Source organism: Heloderma suspectum, chromosome 1 (genome assembly GCF_057233095.1).
Source record: "Heloderma suspectum isolate Gila_16-S chromosome 1, 16-S_ref, whole genome shotgun sequence".
In the NCBI taxonomy this organism is placed as follows: domain Eukaryota; kingdom Metazoa; phylum Chordata; class Lepidosauria; order Squamata; family Helodermatidae; genus Heloderma; species Heloderma suspectum.
In genome coordinates, this window is record NC_139458.1 from 315,348,263 (window position 1) to 315,374,635 (window position 26,373).

A 26,373-nucleotide genomic window follows, 5' to 3' on the forward strand; every position below is an offset into this window, starting at 1 on the left:
ATAAAAGAAAAAAAAAAACTTACTTTTTCCCCAGCTTTTCTTCAATTCTAATTTTCCAGTCTTCAATTCTCTCCCGCACCAGTGCTTTTAGGGGAGCAATATACACTGCCTACAAGACACAAGCCAAGAGGAGCAGAAAGAAAAGTGTAACAAACTGTGTTGTTATATAATGGTTTTGTAGGTTCTTTAGAGAGAGTTAAGACCAACATTTGAAGGGTCCTCTTCATATTGCATTGAGTTGCTTGTATCAAGCTTCAAAACGAAATAGATTGCTTGTACCAAAAATTGTATTCTTCAAACCAATTAAACAAATTTAATTGAATTTAATTTTAAAATCAAAGCAATAATTTATAGAACTAGAATATAATTATTACATCTCACTAAAGCAAAGACGGATATTATAAAATGCACTGTATTGTTTTGCAAAAATGCAAAAATAAGGCATGCAAAAATATAGGAGCAAATATGGTGGGACAAACTTATACAAAGATATGCATTATGGCAACATCATTATATGATCGTAATATTTAATCTAGGAGATGGTACGTATTTAAACTAAGCAGCAGCCATTGGAAATTACTCCTGTGAAATACCATTGAAATTACTCAGATTTATAAACTTCTAAGCATGAAAGAGAATTCCTTGACTGAATGCTCTGAATAGAAGAACCAATCAGCAGTTTATTTATTTATTTATTTATTTATCCATTCATTCATTCATTCAAAATATGGATTTCCTTTCTTAACATTGCAAACAATGCTCAGTGCATTTCACAATATCTTAAAACAAAGAAGATGTCAAAAAATATCTATCTATCAATCAATCAAAACACAAAGATACAGATCACTACATATAAACAGCCTTAAGATCAGTAAAAACTTTCAACCTGGCTGGTCAAATGCCTGCTGGAAAACCAACATGTTAACTCATCAATGGAAAGCCAAGACAGAGAGCGGGCCAAATGAGCCCCTTTGGATAGGGAGTTCCATAGTCTAAATGGCTCTCCCATGTCACAATCAGTTATTCCGGGGTATTGACAGACGTGGAGGAGAGCCTCCTTCTGCATATGTTAAAGATTGGGGAGGCTGATATAGATGTTCCTTTGTATGTGAAGTGATTGTACCCAGCAAACTACTGCACTAGAAAGGGAGCTGGGCTGTTTTAAAAGAAGTTGTACCCTGTTAACTGTCCCTGTTAAATAAGCCCCAACTACTCATATCCCTCACATAAAGAAGTGTAACTTTGAGAACTTTTCTAATAAAATTAGTTTAAAATCTACCCAAAGGTATCCTGCACCAATGTTTGAGGACTGCAATAGACTGGATGTGGGCCAATAAACTGAGATTCCATCTAAACAAGATGGGGGTACTGTTAGTGGGTAGTTTGTCTGCCCAGTCAAGAGTTCAACCTGTTTTGGAGGAGGTGGCAAAGGACGAGGTGCATAGTTTGGGGCTGTTTTTCGATTGCACTGTCTCTTGACACCTGGATGTCCTTTGTACCTTGGAGCGCCTTTTATCAGCTTAGGCTGATATATCAACTGTGATCCTATTTGGACAAAGATAGCCTAGCTACAGTTATCCATGATCTGGTAACCTCCTGATTGGATTACTGTAATGTGTCATATGTGGGGCTGCCTTTGAAAAAGGTCCAGAAACTTCAGCTTTTTCAAAATAGGGCAGCAAGATTGTTAACTAGGACCAGCCAATATGATCATATTACACCAATGCTTTGTCATCTGCACTGTCCCCGAGTCGGTTTCTGGACCTATTTCAAAGTGCTGGCATTAAACTTTAAAGTCCTAAGTGGCTCAGGCCAATTTATCTGAAGTGCTATCTCCTTCCATATATATCTGCCTGGACTCACTTTTTTTTGATAGGCAGTACAGACATGCCACAAATCCATCCATCCATCCACCCACCCATCCACCCACATCCTGGATGCAGATATGACTGGCTGTAAAACAGCTCTGAGGTTTTTTTAGCCGAAAGAAAAATATTCACATTTTTAGCAGTAGTTTTTCAATTTGGCATGGTATGGTAAAGTGCATTTTAGTCAACATACATACAGTTACAAAGTATTCTTACATAATACTGCTGCCCATTTGCTGACAAGTTCAGTAGTAATGAAAAGCTGATACAGAAAGCAAACATTTATCAGAAAAATAATGGTTTTTCAAACCTTTGATGTGGGATAGTTGTTGAAAATTCTAAAGACAGCTAATTCTGCTGCAACTGTCTTTCCAGAGCCAGTGGGAGCTCCAAGAAGAACATTACAATCAGTGTGATACAATGTATGGAATATCTGGGTCTGAATTGGGTTGAAATGAGTGAATTTGTACAAGGCTTCATACTCAGGATGTCCCAAAGCTGTGACAGGTAAAGGTTGGAGATCCAGTAATTCTAAAAATTGAGGAATAATAATTAGTATAGACGTAAATGTGTAATCAAATGTAACAGGTTATTTTCAAATGTCAACAAAGAAACCCATAGAAAGCAGATTACTATTAAATATTACATAGGAACTCTTACTCTAAGGGAATATAATTTTTGGCAATTTTTTATTCTACTGTATACAGCAACGAGAATAACTAGCAAGTTGGTTTTATACATCTAGATCTATATTTTTAAAAAACCAGATAGTTAAAGATACTTCCTGAGTATTACCCTGGTGTCCAAAATGTGCATAGACAGACCTTTAATAAAAGACCATCTTTTCAAACCGACTGTAATTAGATCTACATCTACCACATCAAAGCAAATATGAACCATAGTATGACCCAAATATGACCCCAAAGGGCTGGTTTATACAATAGCAGTTCCACAGAAGGGAAAGGATAAAAATAAAGCTGTGATCAGGGGATTTAGAAGTAGGCACAACCTAACAGAAAGCAGCATGACATTTCATTAGGTCGCAAACACATATTAATTCCCAAGGCCTCCTCTCTATTCCACTGTCCAAAAATCCAGATTATACAGTGCTCCACCTTAAAATAATAACTACATCATATAGGATTAGCTTGATAGTGCAATTTAAGCATTTTGAGAAATGAATTTATGCATTGTTGTTGTTCAGTCGTTCAGTCGTGTCCAACTCTTCGTGACCCCATGGACCATAGCACGCCAGGCCTTCCTGTCCTCCGCTCTCCCCCAGAGTGTGCTCAAGTTCATATTCATTGCATCCGTGATGCTATCTAGCCATCTCATCCTCTGCCGTCCCCTTCTCCTTTTGCCTTCAATCCCAGCATCAGGGTCTTTTCCAGGGACTTTTCTCTTCGCATTAGGTGGCCAAAATATTGGAGCTTCAGCTTCAGTATCTGTCCTTCCAATGAGCATTCCGGGTTGATTTCCTTTAGGATGGACTGATTTGACCTCCTTGCAGTCCAGGGGACTCGTAAGAGTCTTCTCCAGCACCACAGTTCGAAAGCATCTACTCTTCGGAGCTCAGCCTTCCTTATAGTCCAGCTCTCACAGGCATACATTGCTACTGGGAAAACCATAGCTTTGATTATGTGGACCTTTGTCGGCAAGGTGATGTCTCTGCTTCTTACTATGCTGTCTAGGTTTGCCATAGCTTTCTTCCCAAGGAGCAAGCGTCTTTTAATTTCATGGCTACAGTCACCATCTGCGGTGATCTTGGAGCCCAAGAAAGTAAAATCTGTCACTGCTTCCATTTCTTCCCCTTCTACATGCCAGGAAGTGATGGGGCCAGATGCCATGATCTTCGTTTTTTTAATGCTGAGTTTCAGACCAGCTTTTGCACTCTCCACTTTCACCCTCAACAAGAGACTCTTCAGATCCTCTTCGCTTTCTGCCATTAGGGTGGCATCGTCTGCGTATCGGAGGTTGTTGATAATTCTCCTGGCAATCTTAATTCCGACCTGTGATTCATCCAACCCGGCGTTTCTCATGATGTACTCTGCATATAAGTTAAACGAGCAGGGTGACAATATGCAGCCTTGTCGTACTCCTTTCCCAATTTTGAACCAATCGGTTGTTCCATGTCCAGTTCTTACTGTTGCTTCTTGACCCTCGTACAGGTTTCTCAGGAGACAGGTAAGGTGGTCTGGTACTCCCATCTCTTTAAGAATTTGCCACAGTTTGTTGTGATCTACAAAATCAAAGGCTTTAGCATAGTCAATGAAGCAGAAATAGACATTTTTCTGGAATTCTCTTGCTTTCTCCATGATCCAGCGAATGTTGGTGATTTGATCTCTAGTTCCTCTGCCTTTTCGAAACCCAGCTTGTATTTCCGGTAGTTCTTGGTTCACATACTACTGAAGCCTAGCTTGTAGGATTTTGAACATAACCTTGCCGGCATGTGAAATGAGCGCAATAGTACGGTAGTTTGAACACTCTTTGGCATTGCCCATCTTTGGAATTGGAATGTAAACTGACCTTTTCCAGTCTTGTGGCCATTGTTGAGTGTTCCAAATTTGTTGGCATACTGAGTGCAGCACTGTAACAGCATCATCTTTTAGGATCTTAAAACAGCTCAGCTGGAATACTGTCATCTCCGTTAGCTTTGTTGTTAGTAATGCTTCCTAAGGCCCACTTGACTTCACTCTCCAGGATATCCGGCTCAAGTTCAGTGAGCGCACTCTCATGGCGCACTATCATGGACATCATTCCCTTGATATCTCGGATTTTCTTGAAAAGATCTCTAGTCTTTCCCATTCTATTGTTTTCTTCGATTTCTTTGCATTGTTCATTTAAGAAGGCCTTCTTGTCTCTCCTTGCCATTCTCTGGAAATCTGCATTCAGTTGGGTATATCTTCCCCTTTCTCCCTTGCTTTTCGCTTCCCTTCTTTCCTCAGCTACTTGTAAGGCCTCATCAGACAGCCACTTTGCTTTCTTGCATTTCTTTTTCTTTGGGATGGATTTTAGTTGCTGCCTTCTGAACAATGTTACGGACCTCCGTCCATAGTTCCTCAGGCACTCTGTCTATCAGGTCTAATCCCTGAAATCTATTCCTCACTTCTACTGTATATTCATAAGGGATATGATTTAGGTCATACCTGAACGGTTTAGTGGTTTTCCCTACGTTCTTCAATTTAAGCTGAAATTTTGCGATAAGAAGCTTATGATCTGAGCCACAGTCAGCTCCAGATCTTGTTTTTACTGATGGCATAGAGCTTCTCCATCAATCTGATTTCGATATTGACCATCTGGTGATGTCCATGTGTAGAGTCGCCTCTTGTGCTGTTGGAAAAGTGTGTTTGCTATGATCAGCATGTTCTCTTGGCAAAACTCTATGAGTCTTTGTCCTGCTTCATTTTGTACACCAAGGCCATGCTTGCCTGTTATCCCGGTGATTTCTTGACTTCCTACTTTAGCATTCCAATCCCCTATGATGAAGAGGACATCTTTTTTTGGTGTTAGTTCTAGAAGGTGTTGTAGGTCTTCATAGAACTGATCAACCTCAGCTTCTTCGGCATCAGTGGTTGGGGCATAGACTTGAATTACTGTGATGTTGAATGGTTTGCCTTGGATTCGTACTGAGATCATTCTATCGTTTTTGAGAATGTACCCCAGTACTGCTTTTCCCACCCTTTTATTGACTACAAGTGCTACTCCATTTCTTCTAAGGGATTCTTGCCCACAGTAGTAGATATAATGGTCACCTGAATTAAATTCGCCCATGCTTGTCTGTTTTAGTTCGCTGATTCCCAAGATGTCGATGTTCAGTCTTGCCATCTCATGTTTGACCACCTCCAGCTTACCTTGATTCGTTGATCTTACATTCCAGGTTCTTAAACAATATTGCTCTTTACAGCATCGGACTTTCTTTTCACCACCAGACACTTCCACAGCTGAGTGTCCTTTCGGCTTTGGCCCAGCCGCTTCACTCTTTCTGGCGCTACTTGGAAATACCCTCTGCTCTTCCCCAGTAGTATATTGGACACCTTCCGACCTGAGGGGCTCATCTTCTGGCGTCATCTCCTTTAGCCTTGTGATATGTTCCATGGGGTTTTCTTGGCAAGAATACTGGAGTGGGTTGCCATTTCCTTCTCCAGTGGACCACATTTTGTCAGAACTCTCCACCATGACCTGTCCATCTTGGGTGGCCCTGCACGGCATAGCTTATGGCTTCACTGAGTTACGCAAGCCCCTTCGCCACAACAAGGCAGTGATCCATGATGGGGGAATTTATGCATTATAAACTCAAAATACAATACTGACTTATTGTTAAAAAAAAGAAAAGTATAATAGTCACTAATAACTTAAGACGACTCTTCCATTTCCAACCACTCACTGCTTTTCTGTAATTATCATGAAGGACATCCTTGCTGCACTATAAAAATTTTACAAAATTAAGAAAAGAGGAAAAATATGGCAACAATTGCAATCATAACGTGCATCTTTGTTAAGGCAGAGGAAAACCAATCTTTGGCAGAAATTATTGACCGATTTCTTTCTAAAGTACAGAATATAAGAACTTGGATCTGTTCTCAGAAGGCGATAAAACAAAGTGATGTCTAAATATATTCAGCCTCATCCAAGAATTTTTTAAGTTAAGAAAATTTTCACATAGTATTATTAATCAAAATAAGCACTTGGAGGCTTTGTTGTATTCTACTGATACCTAAAAATATCTAACTGAATAAAACTAGAGATTTGCTTTAGTTTGGGTTTTTTGTTTCTGCTGAGGTAATATTCTAATATAACACCATATCTGAGAAGCTGAATCAATCTAATTTATAGACTGATTCAGCTTCTCAAATATGATGCACACATTACTAAAAATGATAAAATGGTCAAATAACTATAATTTAACACACAAGCACTTATTTTACCACCTCTTTCATTTAACCTTATTATTGAGGTCTTTGCTACAGCTTACAGAGTAATAAAGTAGAAGGTATAAATATAAATAAAAAACAAACAGATGGTATTATACTGGGAGGAATCAAGGGTGTCTGTTCTGTGAACAAAAGTCCTCTTTCCATTTGTAGGGATGGCGGAGAATTTCTCCCCGAATCTTCGGGAGGCCGAATGCCAACGCATTCGGCCCCCCGAAATTGGTGGGGAAATTCTCCGCTGGCCCCCCGCCCCCCCCCAGGATGGGACTTACCTCCCGCGAATGTCCCTCTTGGCGGCGGGTCCCGGAGGCGGTTTGGCGGCGTTTCGTCGGGGGCGGCAGCCGGTCTCCCGACCGGCTGCCGCCGCCGCCATTGCAAAAAAAAAAAAGTGCGGTAAAAAAAACACATACACACCCGTGATAGGCTACGTGATGATTTACGTAGCCTATCATGGCTGACTTTGGAAATCTAGCCGTGATAGGCTACGTAAATCGTTACGTAGCCTATCACGGGTGGGTTGTTTTTTTTTACTTTTTTTTTCACGGCCAGGTAGACAGGGTGCTTCTACCTGGCCTGAATTTCGCCGGCGAGGGATGGGGCGCCATCCCCCTCCGGCCTGAATTTCGGCCAAGGTTAATGTGAGTTGCAGTCAAACACATTTGGATTGCACCAAATGGGGAAGGCTTCTTTAGCATTGCATCTTAAACCTAAGCTGTAGCTGTTCTCAACTATTTATTGAAACAAGCCATCTTCATAATCCATGGTTGAAGTTAGCTTGTTTCAGTGAGCCAGCTAAGACTAACTGTAGGCTGTTTGGGTGTGGACATGATGCTACTCTGTATTTAAACAGAAGTGAAAGCTTCTGATCTCCTCACAGCTGAGTGAAGGAGAAACGCATGAGCTCAAGGCTTGTTCACTTATCACTAAACCATAGTTTAGTGCTCTGTTTGAATGAGGTCATTGCATACTATGCCTGAAAATGCTATGAACTGGACAATGCAAGAAGTACTCCTATACTTGTACTTTAAAAGGTCTGTTCACATGTGTACATGTGAACAGTGTAGTGTAGTGGTGAGAGTGACGGACTGGGAGCCAGGAGATCCGAGTTCTAGTCCCCACTTGGCCATGGAAGCTCACTGGGTGACTTTGGGCCAGTCACAGACTCTCAGCCCAACCTACCTCACAGGGTTGTTGTTGTGAGGATACAACGGTGAGGAGGAGGATAATGTAAGCCGCCTTGAGTTCCTTGTGAGAGGGAGAAAGGCGGGGTATAAATGCAATAAATAAATAAATAAATAAATAAATAAATGTGTAGGCTTGAATTATCATTTGTAGGCTGTTCCGCATGGCAAGTTATTTGCATAGAAAAGCTTTTGCATAGTCCCAGTGATTTCCAGTGCGTGTGTGTGTGTGAACATAGTGATGCCATAGCGAAAACCGATTTCTTTACAGTGAAAGCAAAAGCTTGATTCCTGCAGGCTTGATAGGTCAGACAGAACCCCCAAAGGCCCATTACTACCTATTTGTATTACATTATGCCAACAAAAACAGTCATATTTGTTCCAACTTGGATGCCATCATTTTGAGAGAGTCAGAGATGGATACAGCCAAGGCTCCATCTAGTCGTTTTTTTGGATAGGTTTCAGCTTGTGCAGCCTGATGTAGAAAACCTACTTGCAGATTTGAGACCTACCACCTGCTTGTTGGATCTATGCCCCTACTGGATATTAAAATCTGCCAGATGTGGGCTTACTGTCTGGATCTCAGAAGTGGTTAATAACTCTATGAGAGAGGGTGTAGTTTCCACTGCCCTTAAGGTGGCAGTGATTAAAACCCTGTTACAAAAACCAAATTTGGATACCCTGATTCTGGACAATTATCATCCAGTATCTGTAACAACACCAGGTGATCTTGGGTGATACTGTTCATTTGTATCTATTCCATTCTCTTTTTTTGATATTTTAATCTGCTTTTAGAGGAATAATGGTACTGGTCTACATTTAATGAGTTGTGGTTTTTAATTGTTGCATATATTTTTTATTTGTATTGGAACAGAATGTTTTATGCAGCTGTTTTAGTCAACTGTAATTTATATTTTTATAAAACACAAAAATGAGTCTTTTGCCTTAGAAGGTGCTATAGAAATTTCTTAAATACAAACACACTAATTCTTAAGGCCCAATGGGGGGAAAATGCCTCAAAATGATGGACCCATTCTATCTATGGCAAGCAGCGGCAAACCTGGGACTGCAACGTAAGTCTGAGTAAAGACAGTTCGTTAACTTTATTGCAATAAGCACAGAAATTACACATCACCACAGGAAATTACACTGGTGCCAATATCCCTGCAATAAGTTCTTAATGTAATTAGGAATTTAAGAAAAAACAGCAGTTCTCCAGTATAAGGGTTATATACAATATTTTGTAGGTGTCTGCTTGCCAAACAATTACGAACTGTGGAATGTGGAAGCTGGAATATGTACATAACCAGACTGGATTGGACTTCTATCAAATTAGAAGGCACTTGTATCGACTCTGCTACACAGATGCTTCCTTTGAAGTTTTGTTTGGCTCAAGCTCTCAGTGCCCCTTTTAGGATGCTTCACAGTAAGGTATGGCTGGAAAGCCATAAAATTTGTTGAGGCTTCAAGGCTTAATATTCTTAACATACTTTTCATAGATACTTCAGAGCTCTTTCATCATCCCCCACTAATGCTGTGATTTCTTGGAATCTGTCAAAAGGAGAAAAGGCCTTTTCTTGATCTTTGTCTAGCAGGACCTCTGTACACTTCATTGTTTCAGAGGAACCAGATGGGAAAGGCAGTCAATTACCATAAATCCTGGAGGTCCCCTATCTGCTGATGTGTAAATATCTTTTTGTTTCTTCTGAATAGTATTCATTGATCAGTCAATTAGATAAATAGGGTACACATGTTTAGCCAGACAGCTTAGGTACAGCACAACAATGGTCAAACATATCACATGCATGTATGAATTTATATATGTAAAAAAAGGAGCTCACAGTTCCAGACATGTACATTTCTGAATGCATTTAGAATGCTGAATTTTAAATGAGACAGGAATAATGACAATAGAGGTCAATACAATAATAGGCACACTGGTGTATAGCTCTTCAGTGAACCTAGAAGCAAACAAGCTCATGTGCCAACTGTTTTTGTATTCATGACTCAGTAATGTGGAGTTTGAAGAGAACAGTGTGAAAGTAGTGCCCTGCGGCTTAAGAGATTATACCTAAAACAAATAACATAGTTAAAATAATCCCCCCCTTTTTTAGTAAAAAAATATTTTCCTTACGGCACAAAATACAGAAAATTCTGTTGCTTTTAGTGTTTAGCATTGAGGTACACTGCTGTGAAGTATGAACCCATTTGCTACTGTCAAGAGAGAAGTTCCAAAAGTTCATTAATGGTTGGTTAACAGATGACACCATTGTAGCCTATTAATGAAAATCGAAACTAGCAACAGGCAGAAGAAAAACAACACTGAAATACTGCACATGAAATGTTAGACACGTAATTTCTTCAGAAATCAAAGGGACATATGTAATTTTGCAGGAATGCCGCTCTCATTAGATTGTCACCTGTATGAGGTGGATGTCTCTCTGGTAGAATCAGATGCTGAAAATTGATAATACACACAGCCTCAGCTCCTAACCATCTATCAGATACAGCCCGGATATAGTATTGGGATGGTAATGGTTCAAAAATTGGGATTGTGAATACCAAGAGTTGGGTTTCTTTTGCAATGACCTATGGTAAACAAAACAGAGAGAATGATTATTGCCTGCCAGATGGCTAAATTTACATTATTTTTTCATGTATATGCAGAAAAATATATAAGCAAAGTAGTAAAATACTTCTTTGTAGATTTAAAAAAACACACAGTAAAACCGAAGAGATCCAATTGGGCTTCAGAGACAGATCCTGTCCTAAATGACATAACACACTGGGCTCTTGCTTATTAAATGATTTCTTTTGGTGGAACTGTAGCTAGAAATAATCTGTATTGAAAAGTGTAATAGAAGGAATCATCACATATTTGATTTTTCATTTGCCAGTAATTGTTCCTTCAGACACAGAAGAAAGGCAAATCCTTTATTTGATTTTATTTTTAAAGTGATGACCATGAATGATTTGTACAAAGCTAATTTTAGCATGTAAATCCAAAAACAAAATTTAGAGATACTGAACATATATTAAATAGTACTGTGTTACAATAGTTATATTAAATTAATGTTTATGAAACTCTATCCCATCAATTTACATGATATATGTGCTTTACACTTGTGTAAGGTAGATTTACCTGCTTTTTCTGAATAATAAAATATTCTGAATGGTAAATGTGGTCATTGGTAGGGTCTTCTACCCAAATCCACCAAGGCTCTCCACCTGTTCCATGTACCTAGGGTGGCAAAGAAAATGTTGAGTAATTGAAAATAAATTCACACTCTTAAGACTTTTATCCTGTATATTACAGTAAACTGGTGGACATGTTATTTTGGCAGAGGAAAGAAGATTAAAAACATTGATAAAATGTCTCATATTACTACTGTATTTAACAGAGCAGGGCATATTTGAACTTACTTAGTGCAGAAAAGAAGGGCTCCATTTACATGCCCTCATGCAAGAACACATGGGATCAATAGATGTTTCTGTACTTTGTGGAATTCTTTTTACAGATGAATTATGGAATGTTCAGTTTTGCTGGTTTCACAGGACCAGTTAAATTTATGCAAGTGGTTTGCAGCATTATAACCTTATTCATGTATTCAGTTGAATGTTTGTGGGCTTAAAGTAGGGAGGGGCAGGAATGCACATGCATGTCTCACCACTTTTGGTGAGCATGCTGGCTCCACTTTTGACGTTCGTGTGTTTAGCATAAAGGTCTGAAGGGGGATTCTAAGCACATTCAGCATTCCCCCCTTCAGACCTTTGCGCCAAACACACGAAGGCTGAACATGGAGCTGTTGCTCATGGGGATGCTGTGTGTGTGTGTGCGCGTGGCTTGCATTTGCAAGCTTCTTCCCACTTTAAGCCCACATATTTTCATCCAAATGCATGAATAGGGTTTATGGATGCAAATATAGGTAGTATAACTTCACTTCCAATATGTGTCTGATCTTAGTGATGTGCACTGAGATACAGTACAATTAGAATTAATATTATTATTTGATCTTAGACTTCAGACTCACCTGAAGGCTAGGGATAGATAAGAATGTATTTTTTAAAAGTCACCTGGTGGCACCTCTAGCCAGAACTAGAGGAACACAAGACATTCAGCACATTCTCCAGACGTTACTTTCTAGACGTTTTTACCTGATCACTCCACTTGAAATCAGAAGCGATGTTCAACCTAACTCTCAGCACAGTACGTGTAATTGGCTGGATGGTTGCTTCCATTGTAATGGAGGGAATTTGCTGGACACACTGTTTGACCTTTAATCCAATGTTCACATGATGGAGTATATGACCTGCGAAGTAAATATAAAACTGGAAACAAATTCTCATTTACCAGAAGCTTAGGGAAATACAAAAGACTTTTAAATTGGGCTAGACAGACAATTTTATTGCTTGTTTGCTGTTCCATGGTAAACAGAGGGATTTTCTAGACCTGGCATGTTCGAATATATAACCCCTTATATTGGGTTATATCCAATGTTGTTTGCCATCAGAATGGACACCATCAGCAGAACAGGCTCTCCGTCATCCCTGAACCCCCTTCTGCCCTGTCCAAATCTGCTCTGGAGAGTTGGGAACCCTCTGGAACACATCTGGGGGGAGGGGGGCACACACGAGTGTGTGTGTGCGCACACAAGCGCAGGGGGAAGCAGAGTAAGGGGAATTCCTCTTGGATGAGCGGACTTGACATTGGATGTAGCTCAAAGAAATATTTAACTTGAGATAGTGTTTTGCAGCTCAGAAAACCATATTTTAAAATTATTTTAGTTGTTAGGAATGGGTTAAGTAACTACTAAGAATTTATACCACTTAACATACTCTTTCCAAGCCAGGTTCCTCTTCAAGCTGTTTTTTTCTTTTTTTGACTTTTTGACCTAGGACTTAAAATTCACAATGTACCAAATGTGAAGCCTGACTTTATGTAATAAAGAACACCTCTTTTTGTGCATTTTTGTAATCCTGAGATACGTTGTGTTTCATACTGAGAACAGAGTTTTCTTGGATGACATGGCTCAAAAATTCACACTTCCAGTAAAGAATATCCCAAGCAGGGATATTCTGGAAGATGCACTGAAAGATTCTGAGGCACACAGTTATCCCGTAATGGTAACTGAAACAAGTAAACAGCTTTGTGACAGAAGATCTACTTTTTTGTTTTCAGCACACATGCATGATGCAGTGGCTCACTGTTTAGGCTTTGTGGGCGACAGGGTCCTTGCAGGGAAGTTGTCAGGCTGAAAACGGATGGATCCTGAGTGAAACCATTGGTCCCTCTACTCCAGTATTGTAAGCAACTCTCCAGGATCTCAGGCAGTTGTCCAGCTACCAGACCCCTCTAATATGATATGGCAGGACTGAACTGGGACCTTATGCGTGCAAAGCTAGGGCCCATCCCCAAATGAGAAGGAAAAGGACTGAATGGATGGATGGATGGATGGTGCGTGGTTTTGTGCTAAGCTGGACATTCTAAACTTAGAATGGAACCTTCTGAATGCACAAGGTTCCAGGTTCAATCCTTGGTATTTCCAGGTAGGGTTGGGAAAGACTCTGGTCAGAAATCCTAGAGAGCTGCTACTAGTCAGTACAGACCAATGGTCTAACTTAGACAGATTCATATGTTCCTAAGAACACAAGACTCAGAGTGTGAGTGTGTGTATGTGTGATTGTGCTAATATAAATTTGGGTTATGAGCCTTGGGTTATGACAGTGAAATAGTTTCAGTTCATAGAAGTAATCCCCCGCACTCTGCCCAAACCCCTAAGATAGGGCTAGACCGATATAACGGTATGTAAAAAAAGAACAGAGAAACAGAGCTCAACATACTTGAGATGCATTAGTTTAGCTTTTTCTTATCTCTTACCTATTTCATCTTTCCTCATGTCCTTCAGCTTGTCAATTGTGAGATTCTTTTGTTCCAGTTTGGTAAGGACATGCGGTGGAAGAACTGAGAACTGTCGCAAAGGGCTAACCCAACCCCACAATCGCTTGTCAATAACTTTGCTGAGGTTCAGTAGCCGGTATGTCATTGCAGGCCAACGTTTACGAAGCGCTACTTCAAAAAGGGCTCGAACAATACGTGCCGCATTCTGCAGAACAAATGTTGGTGATCAACTGTATTGTGTTTATTCGTTATCTGTTATAATATACAGTAGTTTGACACAGAATGGCAGCATGATGGTTGGCATTGAGAACCTTCTCTGTTGCGGCATCCACATTATGAAGATTCCCGGCACACTCAGTTTTCAGTTTCCAGCTGAAATCTATTTGTATGGTGTTTGCAGACACCGGCTGGCAGTGAAGGTTTGTTTTTAATAACTTTTTTATTTATTGTAACCCTATCTTGGGTACAACTTAGCTCAGTCTATATTTATTTAAGATACAGATAATACAACTTCAGATTCATGTTGTAATATGTCCCTCCAGAATTTATGCTGAATGTCTGGTAGGCTCTGCCTCCCTGCTTTTCCGCTGATACATTCAATACACAGAAACCAGTTAGTACTAAGCGAGTCTCGAATCTCCACCCCCTTCAGCACTCTCAGCTTATGAGTCATGTTTTTCTGATAATGCTATAGCCCACACGCTATCCAACCACCACTGTTCCAAGAGGCATCACCCATCTTCCAATGAGCCACCACTTCCAAATGAGCAGCTGCAAAGAAAAGTCTTAACAAGTCCTTGCACATTAGATGTTCATTTGTACCAGTCCATATAGATAATAAAATTAAGGCACCACAGAAGTTGACTGTTTGATTCAAGAATCACTGGGCACTCCAGCCACATATGTATTATTCTCTGCACCCACAACCCCTCCAGCACAGCAGAGACAACCCCAGGTTAATTTTGGACAATTTGATAGGGGTAAAACACACAGTTTATGTCAAATTTGTGCTGAAATGGTTGAGAAAGTGGAGGGATACCCAAAGTTGTTTCCACTGGGCCTCCAACAGTTGCATATCAAGGTCCATTTCCCAATGGATTTTCAAACCATGCGCTACCATAACTATCATGCAATAACTATCCATACAGAGACAATATCACCCCCTTCAAAGTGGCATTACTGCCCATGCAAAGATCTTAAAAAATGGTTAATGACCTTGGGGAGCCCACTTTAGCATACAACTAACTTCTTTGTAAAAGAGCCAACCTGGATCTTTTGCATCCACTTCAGCTTCTCCCCTGAAAAAATCTGTTCTAAAGTTGCCATTGTAATCAGCCTGTCCCCTGGGAACAAGTCCTGTAAACGGTATAAACCCTGTTCTTTCCATGACCTATACCAGCAGTGTTTGTGCAGGCCCCAGAATGCTGGTTGATTCACAAAGGGATATAATGGTGACGTTGGAGGTATAAGGACCTTAGCCCATGGCATCCATATTTGTAGTGTGGCTGTGAAAAATGGATTTCTTACTTCAGCTAAAATTTTATTTGAGAGGTTCATAAACAGGAGTGCCTCATGTTGGGTGATGTTCCAAAGGGTTTCCATTATTACCCATGGAACCATCACATCCCTACAAACAATAAAGATAAGCTGGCAATTCTGAAAGGCTGCTGGTACGATTTAAGATCGAGTTTCAACCACCCAACCTGCTCTTGATGCCTGTACAACGGCCTCTTAAGTATCCTGTCCATTTGCCATTATTAATGGTGTGTTACTCCACCATCTTATCTAATGTCATATTCATATCTCCTCCCACCACCCCCTGTAGTGAATCCCTCTAGAGTGTCGAGGAAATCAATAATGAATACTCCTTGGAATCAGTTAGGGGCATAGAATGAACCTATAATCAGCTACCTGCCACCCACCAAGCCTTTTTCTAATTCATTGTGCCCCCTTGAACCCTTAAGTACTGTTTCCACCACAAATGAGAACTGTTTAGCAAACATGATTGCAACTCCACAACATTTGGTTGATTTGCCTGAGCAGGACTGCTCACCCAACTAAAGGAGAGTTAAAATACTTTTCACAGAAATCCTCTAGTGAGTTTCCTGTAATAAAAGTACATATGGCCTGCTTCCTCTAACTGCTTTGACTACCCTCTGTGCTTTCTCCCCACAGAGAATAACCCACTGATGTTAAGGGACAAAATTTTAAGGTCACTCATATCTGTACCATGAATCTGTGAAGTTCTCTATACCACAGTGTATAAACAGCAACATATATAACTGAGTAACACTCAGAACATCCAGAGGAACCCCCCACAGCCACAACCCCATACAAACAAAACCATTTGGGACAGGCAGCTGACCTGATCCCTTTGACCTGGACTGGGCCTCTCAAGCTTTCTCAAAGGGAAATCGAGATGGAGTCAACCTATAACCAACAACTCCTCGCTCCTCCACCCGCCAAGTGACAAACAATACATAGAGTACTTGCAATTAGGCTTAAGTTTTCATGCATCCCAAATTCCCTGTAAACAGCTGCTATGAGGAAGAGCCCTCAACGATATTCAGTGACAGGGAGAGAAAATCTCAAAACAAAAGCTATGGACCTATAATTAATAAGACACAATGCTCCTCCCTCGTGGCCAGATGACTTCTTGATAAAAATCTTCTCAACAAACGAACTCAACAAAATGGCTGACAGATTTTTTCCCCTCTGGATAGGCTGCTCCACCAAAGCAATCAGCCAAGGTGGCCAACTCCTTTCTTCTATCTTGTTTTCTTCTTTCTCTGGGAAGTCTGTAATTTCTGCCATCCTGACTCTTGTAGAAGAAGTTGCAGAAGATCTTCAGAGAGATCTTCAGCTTGAGGTACCAGTATACCTAAGGCTATACAGATAGCTGCTGCTTGCCTCCAGGTGATTGCAGTGAGGATCTTGCTGCCAAGGGTAACAATGAGCTTAAAGGGGAACCCCCATCTGTATCTAATTCTCTCTCAGTCTGCTAGTGAGAGGGAATAAAGCTTTTCTTCTCTGAAGTGTTTCCCTAGGGTGGACTTGGTTTATTTGCACTGGTAAATATTTATATTTTAAGATGATTAAGTATATTGGGGAGCTGGGCTTTTTAGTAATAACTGGTGTACCTCACGATAATGTTGTGGGGCTGGTCTGGGGCTTTCTACTTTGGGCCAAAGGGCAGGATTAGCCCTCTCAATGTCCACATTGCAGATTGGCATGTTAGGACACAGTTCTCCAAACGAGGCCACCCAAAGCTTAGTTATATTCCCCTCCTCCTCACCTTCCATCAAGCCATGGATACAAATATTCTGGCATTGACTGTGATATGCCAAATCCTCCACTTTATCCTGTGGAGTCCAGATTACAGTTTTGAGGTGCTTAAGCTGCTACTGCTGAATAAAACTAGGCTCCATAGCCATCTCTGTATCCTCCACTTCCATAAGCTTTGCAGAGAACATGGCCAATTTCAGTTTAAGTGGCTGCAGTGCTTTTGACCAGTCCTCTTGTAATTCACAATGGAGTTGCTGAAATAATGCTCTCAGGTGGTCCTCCTCCTGCAGGGCCCCGCTGTGTTTTGGCTGCTCCAGGCCACTGTCATACTTGGTGCCATATTGGCTGTGGTGATATCAGCAGTTAAGGGAGTTAGGCCCAAAGTGTCCCAGGGCTGGAAATAAGTTCTGAGATCTCTTTCTGGGGTCTGAGCAAAGCTCCACTTCATGCTGCTCCACAAAATGCAGAGGGAGACATTTAACTCCATGTTGCAAGCCATGTAAATATATCTTATGATGGGTGAAGGCAGGAGCAAGAAGCCTACATGTCCATCCTGGCTCTTCCGCAGGCCACACCCCCGAAGGATTTTTTTAAACTGCTTTTTTAGCATACTGCCTATGCTACTATATTGCTGTATTTGTTTAACATAATTATACATCAACTTGGACACTCAAATTGCATGACAACTGTATATGGGCTTGAACCTATATGAAAACTGATGGTTTCCTGTGTGCCTGGGGTAAACCATTGTTAAAGAAATGAGTATAATATAAAGTTTTACCTGTGCAACGTAAGCAGAATCTGAAATAAGGGAAAAGCTATCCATCTCTCCTCGGCTAACATATGTTTGCAGAAGGATATTTATTTTCCCATAACTGTTCTCCACACCACCAGGAGCAGGAAGTTCACAGAAATCGCTCAGTAAGGCTTCCAGCTCTTCTATTTCTTCTTCTCTCACCTGAAATACAAATTAGTAGACTTTGAAAAGACTGGTGCAACTTGTTAAATCTTCCACATGAAAATTAAATGTCAATTATCTCTCAATAAATGTGTTTTTAAACATTCTACAATTTCTGAAAAACAAGTCTCCCAGCACTGTATTTAATAGAACCTAATTGAAACTATCTTAATAATGACACAATTGCATTTCATTATGCATCACCTTTTATTAAGGTTGCCATTGACACATAAAAATGTGATATGCCTCAAAAATTAAATCATCTGACCATACCATCCTCTACCTGATGAGATTTCCCTTTCTATTTGACCTCCGTCCTTCTAGATTAGGGCAGACTTGAATTAACATTAAATGCATTCATTAAAATCATATAGTTTGCATGTGGCATATTATGCTCTTAGCTCAAAGCTCTGAAGTACTATGATTCATGGAATTAAGGTTTTCACTGTTAATAAGATTAAGTCTTGATACAAGTAAAGAAATATTCATATCTACAGTTTGAATAATGCATAGTATTTCAAATTCTCAGTCGTTGTTGCAAAACAGAGCATAAATCTACATATTCTTTGATTTGATGGAAGTCTACTAGTCTAAAACTTACTTAAAGAGGGTAAATGTTTGGCACCTGCAGGGAACCATCCAGAGGCCGTTTCCATCAAGCCTTGACCAGCTCATTCAGTATGAAATCAAAGCTGAAATGTTATGTCTATCACTTGAACCGTTTGCAGGATTTTTTCAATCACTCCCCCATTTACTCATTTCAAGAGGGCCCAACCCTGCTAACAACAGAACGGTTTGTTATCATCAGACCTCTTGGTACACTAGCACTTGTGTACAGCTCTTGTATGAATAAAAGTACCAGGGGCTGATGTTTCAACAACCATGTGACAGCAAGCAAGTACCCATCACAATGTCAAGTTTGCCTATCAGGAAGAGGAACCTCTCTGCCTACTGTTTAGCTCTCATGTATCCAGTTTCAAAGATTTGGGGAAGTTGCAAGGATTAGTTTTTTGTGCAATGGAAAATTATCACCCTTGACTAATGAAGCAAAAACAAAGCTAGTCAATAGAACTCATCTTAAAAAGAAACACACATGCAAACAAAAGTCACAGCCACCCTCTTTTCTACTTCTTGAATTGCTGCCAAAACACAACATTTGCTTACAATTCTCTGGGTTATGTCCATCATTAAGACCATTCCATTCAAAGCAAATTCAATGAATTAAAAACAGAGTTAATCCATGGTTAGAAAATGTATACTGGTAGAAAATATATTTTGCACAGAAAGCACCAGAATAAGCAGTGTCGTTTAATGACACCATAACTATGCACTTGAGCAGCCCCTGCTAATATGGGCTTTGGCATTCACTACAACGTCAAGGGCAGCACCGTGCATGTGACACAGAGATATGTATGGAATTGGTTCTGATACACTAATGCATGAAGAAGTCCCTGTACTCAGCAACACATGCACACACTGGAGTTCCCATTGTATAATGCACTCCTAGATGGGATCTAAGGACTTAATGCATTAATGTAATTAATTAATGTAATTAGTTATGAAATTTCAAGTTCTGTTCCTATGGTACTTTACTAAAAATACAACAAAATAATTTACCAGATGCACTTGAAAACATCAACTATTGAAGCTTGCAGGGTTCTTACAAAAGAAAGAGGATTTTTGTTAGTTCGTTTGTTTTTAAATTTGTGATGCATTCTTACCTTGATCTGTTCAAATTCCTCTGCTTTAGACACTATAGCAAGAATGTCACCTTCTGTCTTATGAGCATCGAACAGTTCATTGAAAGTCTGCAAAAAGAAGAGGCTTTGGTTTGCTGTTTAGAATATTTAACAAAAGATCTGATCTAGACACTAAACAAGGGCTAGTGGGAGGGGAGTTGTATGATCAATAGCAACTTCCAGGAGAAACATCCAGATTTTTTTACTTTGAAAACTGATGTAGAATGTTTACATTCTTAGACTGAGATCTGTTAAAGAAGCAGAGGGTATCCTTTGTCTGGGAAACAGCCAGCCAGTAAAGTGGCATTAAAAACTGAAAATTTTAGTAGCAAATATTGAAATGTAAACACATCTAATTCTGAGGACAACACTAAATGAATTTTAAAGAACCTAAACAGCAGTGTTCAAAGAAGCAACACATATCAAATAAGATCTTCAAAATGTGACTTTGGAATACAGTGAAACAAAGTGCCAATGCTTTTTTGAAATGCATCATCACTTATGTGTATACACAAATATCTGAAGAGTATAAATACTCATTTTAAGAGTATACATGATTCCAAAATGCTGAAGATGATTAATGATTGAAGTCATTCCTATAATCAATAGTAGTACTCTCAGAACCCCCCTTTACAGGATGAGAGTATGGTCGGGTTGGCACAATTGCAGGGATAAAAGAAGCCATTGTGGCTTCCCCCCCACCCCCGCACATGCCGCACACGCATTGTGGCTTCCCCCCCACCCCTGCATATGCCGCACCAAGTGTTTACATAATTACCTGCACTGCAGTGCGGGTTGGAATGCCATCTGAACCTGACACATGGCGGGGGTGGTTTCATACCCATCCTACAACCCACGACGTGCAGTAAGGGTTGTGGGGTGTGTACGAAGCCACCCCCACCACGCGCTGGGTTTGGATGACACACCAACCCTCTCTGCAGCTTCTTTTACCCTGCAATCATGTGAACCCACTATATGAACTATAATGTAGCACACCAAGATTAGTTTTTTCAACTTGGATTTAAAAGCAGTTAATCAGACATCAGATTGCAACTAATTAACTACATTAGATGAAGATGCTATTACATATAACTTCATGGTTTTATTTCAAAATATGACAAATTATGGAGAAAAGTTGTATGTTACCTCAATTGTATTATATTTAATGTAGTAGTGGCTGGCAATCCTGCCTAAATCTGTTGAAGAAAAAAATCCAGTTCTCTCTTCAAAACGAATCATCCGGGCTTTGTCCAGCTTTCGACCAACTTCAATCACTAGTTGTTCTCTGTGTTTCTCTAAACTTGGATCCATCTAAAATACAGTGAGGTATTGCATGGAAAATTATTCCCTACTGTATATAAATATAAAAATATCTCCCCTGCATCCTTTCATTTTTCACCACATGTAGTACATTTTTAATGGCTTTGTTTGATACAGTTCACTCAGATAAGCTATTGATATATTTAGAATTAAAATACTTTATATGTTAATGCCACCTTCTTTCTACCACAAGTCAAATATGGGAATAATCAAACTACGGTATAGGGAAACAGGAAACATGGGTTCACACATTGGGAGACTCTGGGAGATCAGCCAGGAACACCAACTTTAGTTTATAGTGCAAGAAGTGGAAAGAGATTTTGGTGTGAAAGGAAATGTGTGTGTGTGTGTGTGTGTGCATGAAAGAGAGAGAGATAATATGAATATATTCATAAAATGGTGAAGTCATGTGTATTATGGGTTGACCACAAGAAAAATATTAGGTTTTATATTACTGTAAATATGGATTTTAGAATTCAACATAAATTATCAAAAGGCAGTGTATTTTAGAAGCATTTATTGTACTGACTTCACACTGACTAGCCAGAGATATGGGCGGTTTTGAGGAATAATTGCTTATGATCTGAAACACAAGAGGGAGAGGTACAACTGTTTCCTAGAATCAGTCTTTCCATCTAAGACCCGATGTATCCCTGTGAAACAGTGAGGTGGGGATTAATTTGCCCTGGGCTCAGAGACGGACAAAGTTTTATCTCCATGCAGCCACTGGGTGCTGTAGGAGACAGCTACTACAAAGAGTGGTTGAATGCTGGCATCTGACTCCAAAGCCCTAGATGATATAAATAAGTTTTCATTCTCTCTGTAGTACATAAGAACACAAGGTGCCAGTAGACTTTGTTCTTCTTTGCCCAGCCTGGGCTTCTTTAAGCCCTATTATCTCCCTATGACAGGTCTAAATGTTTTGTCTTAAAGATTAACATTTTAGAATGTTAATGTTAATATTTTAATTTGATATGAATACTTGTTCTCTGAACACTGGATACTGAAGGAAGATTAAGAAGTTCTTTCAGAGTTTTTGGCCTGGTTCAGACAATCAAATCTTTTCAATCAAACCTTTCAACCCCTTTGCTCCTCCCTTTGCATGGACTGCAATTAAACCAGGAAGTCTCTAATTGACCACAAAGCTTCTGTGTTCTGTCCGAACCAGAAAACTGTGGTTACCAGCTTCAGAGCAAGATTTTACACCAAATTCAAACTATGATTTAAGAACTTGGCTTGTTCTTAGGCTGGTAACCACAGTTTCCTGATTCAGACAAAACAGGGAGACTATGGTTAATTAGAGACTTCTTGATTTAATCACAGCAAATACATGGGGGCTTCCTGTATGGGAAAATGTCCCATGCACAGCTAAGCTTAGTAAGCCTAGGTAAGATTGTTCAAATGTGGCCTTCTTCAAGCCTGTGCAGCATGCATCCAGCATCCAGAATTTTCAGTATCTGCAATGTGAAACTAAATATCCAACAATGAAAAGATAGAAACCCAGCTTTCACCAGGGTTTGTTCAAGCCATACCCTGATACAGACTATGAGACAACTTTTCAGGCCTTGCTCAGAGCTACGTTGCTGCACTTCTCTTCCAAGAAAAAGAAAATGTAACACCTTCCCCGCACACACCAAATAAAGCAGAATAAGATAAGAAAAAAGAAAAAGAACAGAAAACTGATAAGGACCAACTGAATTACCAAGTGAAATAAATATACCATATAATAATTTATCACTGCTTGTTTTGAAAAATGATACAGCAACAAGTCTTAGCACATGAATAATGCTTTTTGAGTTAAAAAGCACTTTTCATTCCTTTTGGAATCAAGGAAAGCCAATATTATTATCTCCAAATGAGTGGCTGAGGCAGAGAGAGTGGCCCTCGCAAGATTCCCAAGTGAGTCCATGGCAAATGTTTCAATCTGGGGTGGGTGGGTGTTGATTTGTCGCTTATTCTCTTGGCCACTACACCACACCAGTTCTCTCTCTCAGTGAGTGTTCAAATTAATGAGTGAATAGTTAAGAGGAATACACTCCAATGATTATGCTCTTATCATGCCAATGTGCCTGCTGACCTGGTATCTGACCACACCTCCTGGTAGTGCCTCTTTCTTACTAATGCTGTATGGGTGGTCACCAAGGGGGTAGTCTCAGGAGACACTTACTAACCCTCCCACATTCATGAGCACACACACTCCTTGTATGTATACCAAAGTATTTGACTGTATCACTTACATTTAGTTTGCAAAGGTTACATTTAGCACTGAAATGCTGACAGAGAGCAATGTACAAAAACAGATTTGATTAGCACACATGATGCATGAAGATGCTGATTTGGCCATGTTCTATGTGTTTTGCCTGATTGTTGAAAACCTCATCTATCAGGATGACTGAGGAAAAATGGTTTAGGATGCTTGTCTTTTACATTTTGTACTATAGAATATTTTCCATGTTTTCAGGCACTTAGGAGTCACTGACGTCAGGAAAAGCAGCAATGACAAATATTTAATCTCCCATCAGGAAAGGATTACAGAACCAGAAAGCAGGTTAGTTTTTTCATGCATTTTCTACCTGATAAGCCTTGTGACTGATGCCATATACTAATGGGTTTGCTCTCATCCGTACATAAAGGTAAGTGTAACTTATCCACTTTACTGCTTCCTCGACATTTGTCACTGTTCCGAGAGCAATCTGCAAGTAGGAAGAAATACAATTAAATTTACATGTTATAGAGTTAGGATCGAATAAAGCTCATCATATACGGAGTTTTAGGTAGAGACGTAAAAATTTCCAGAAATTTTGTATCCATGGAGAAAAACTGTTTTTTCTGGGGGTTTCGGAAAAAAACGGAAATATTAGGAAAAATGAAAAAATAAGCCTTATTTTATATAAGATTTTATTTTATATATTACTTATTTTTTAGTACTCTTTACAGATCTGAAGTCACTATGTTGCTTTAGGACAGCCTTTCCCAACCTGGTGTCCTCCAGATATTTTGGACTTCAGCTCCCATCAGCCTCAGGAAACATGGCCAATGGCCATGTTGGGCACTATATGCTGGGCACTATAGTCCAAAACATCTGGAGGGCACCAGGTTGGGGAGGGCTGCCTGAGGAACATAAATTTATGTTCCTAAAGTTATATAATGTATAAGTTGGTTTGCTCATAAAATTAGCATTATATTTAAAACTTTTGAAAAGTAAACTGGGTAAATTCATAATTATTGTCTGAATAAACCATTAAGCAATTGTTTGAGTGACATTTAATTCACTTTTATAAATAATTTCTGTTAATGAACATGTTTTTTTAACCTCATTTTGAAAGGCTGTCTCTAGTTGTGGTTTTAATTCTATGTCTATGTCACAGGAAGCAGGCTACTGAGTGTCTGTTAGGTACAGAGGGTTTATTCTAGTGGCAGCACTTTAAAGGTTTTATAGCTGAGGTAACAGTCCCTAGGGATGAACACTAATTAATAGATCTTTAATCTTAATGACATAGGGAGGGATACAAATGTTTTAAATAGTTAAGTAAAAATAATAATAATTGAGAACTTTATTAAAAACTGTGGCAGTGGGTTCCATAGATCCAAGTCTCAAAGTTAATGAAAAAGAAGAAAAGAAACATAGGTGGGATAACCCACATGCTGTTCCATCACATGTGGTGACAGTGGTGGAATAACCTACAATGTTTTTTCATATGTGGGTTTAGATTAGAATTATATTAATTGGCTGCTGCAGCATCTAACCAGAACAAGTCCAGAAACACAGGGGTCCGTAGAAAAAAAAATCTGGACTGTCAAGAATACACATTTTCTTCAATATTATGATAACATGACTCTTACTCACACATTGGGAAACCGAACATAACTTGAAGCACCCCTAAATGTGTATCAGTAAAAGATACATTAGATCAAAAACGTTAATAAGGAATGGAAGGAACAACTATGCTGGGTATCTTACAGAGAGGAATAAAAATACATTTTTCCCCAATGGCTTCATTATTTCCAGTTATTGTACATCTTTAGTCTTTCTATAAAAGTCTTTTTACATAGTTCTTTAGAAATCATTTGGGGGAGTAAAGGCTGGGTAACAAGATATAAACTTCTTGTGTTAAATTCTAAAAGAAAATAAGTCATAATCCGAAACTGTTCAACTTTTCAGAAAAAAACAAAAATGGTCCTTGGGGGAAAAAAGTTTTACCCCAATTCTTTCTGGTTTTTTTCTGGGCCTTCACATCTCTAGCTTTATATGAGCAGAACTTGAATACTCAAGAGTAACATTACAGTGAAAAATTCTGTAATGAAACTGACAAATGAATTGGTTGCAATTCATTCTTTAAAACAAAAATATGTTTAAGAATGCACCAACACTTATCCCAGTTTTCCACCCTTTTTTTTAAAGTCAGGCACCCTGATGGCATAAGTGAAATAGGGAAACAAGATCCTTTCATGAGATTTGGGACCAGGAAGTGCCAGTGGGGGAGAACGGAACAAATGTGCATTTCTCTCTCATTTGCTGCTCCGTTTGCAACGCTTCCCTCAAGACTGGTCTTCTGTTGTGTGAGTGTCATATTTTCCTAAAAACGCAGAGCAGAGCACTTTAAAAAACACCCTTTTACACTTGAGAAAAGAGATTGTGCATTTCATAATTACTATGATTGCCATACAGACTATGTTTGGTCAAGTGTTCTAGGCATGCACAGGATATTGTTTTCTGTGTATTGGTCTAGATACAAAAGTTCCATTCCACCCACAGAAGGCGCTTCTGTTCATGGAAGGAGAGTTGCACTCACAAAAGGACACATTTAAAATGAAAGCTTTGGATCCAACTAGATAGCACACCATTCTGAACTTTTATAAAAATTAGAGACTGTGCACAGCTCCAATTGTACTCATCTATTTAGCTTTATTTATTTATGTGGGAATCAGTACCAAGGCTAGCACAAACAGACACATACCCACACGATTTTTGAATCTTTTGTTTAGCTTAATTATTGCTATTATTTGGAGACAGAAAAGTTTTCTCTCTGCACTGGGATCACACATCTAGTATAGGTTTTTGTTTTTTTTTAAAGGACAAACATGAGATTGCTATTCCCAAAATAAAACTATTACCATCACCCAGTACTGTTACATGGGTCTGAAAGCTGACTTGCTGGAGTATGACACAAATGCTAAAATGTGGATGGGAC

At 39.5% G+C, this 26,373-nt stretch overlaps 1 protein-coding gene across 11 annotated transcripts in view; it reads right to left on the minus strand.

Annotated features, from left to right (window-relative positions):
• Window positions 1–26,373, minus strand: part of ASCC3 (activating signal cointegrator 1 complex subunit 3) — a 325,230-nt gene that overhangs the window by 105,569 nt on the left and 193,288 nt on the right. For all 11 annotated transcript variants that reach the window (XR_014786638.1, XR_014786639.1, XR_014786640.1 and 8 more), the window contains 10 exons: window positions 23,755–23,874; window positions 21,008–21,172; window positions 19,844–19,930; window positions 17,946–18,122; window positions 13,859–14,084; window positions 12,136–12,290; window positions 11,123–11,221; window positions 10,401–10,569; window positions 2,179–2,399; window positions 24–109 (listed from right to left, as the gene is read on the minus strand). Coding sequence is in view for 7 of the 11 variants with exons in the window: in XM_084827184.1 (XP_084683310.1) it covers window positions 24–109; window positions 2,179–2,399; window positions 10,401–10,569; window positions 11,123–11,221; window positions 12,136–12,290; window positions 13,859–14,084; window positions 17,946–18,122; window positions 19,844–19,930; window positions 21,008–21,172; window positions 23,755–23,874 (1,505 nt within the window). In the remaining 4 variants the exon portion in view is untranslated. The remainder of the gene's footprint in view (window positions 1–23; window positions 110–2,178; window positions 2,400–10,400; window positions 10,570–11,122; window positions 11,222–12,135; window positions 12,291–13,858; window positions 14,085–17,945; window positions 18,123–19,843; window positions 19,931–21,007; window positions 21,173–23,754; window positions 23,875–26,373) is intronic.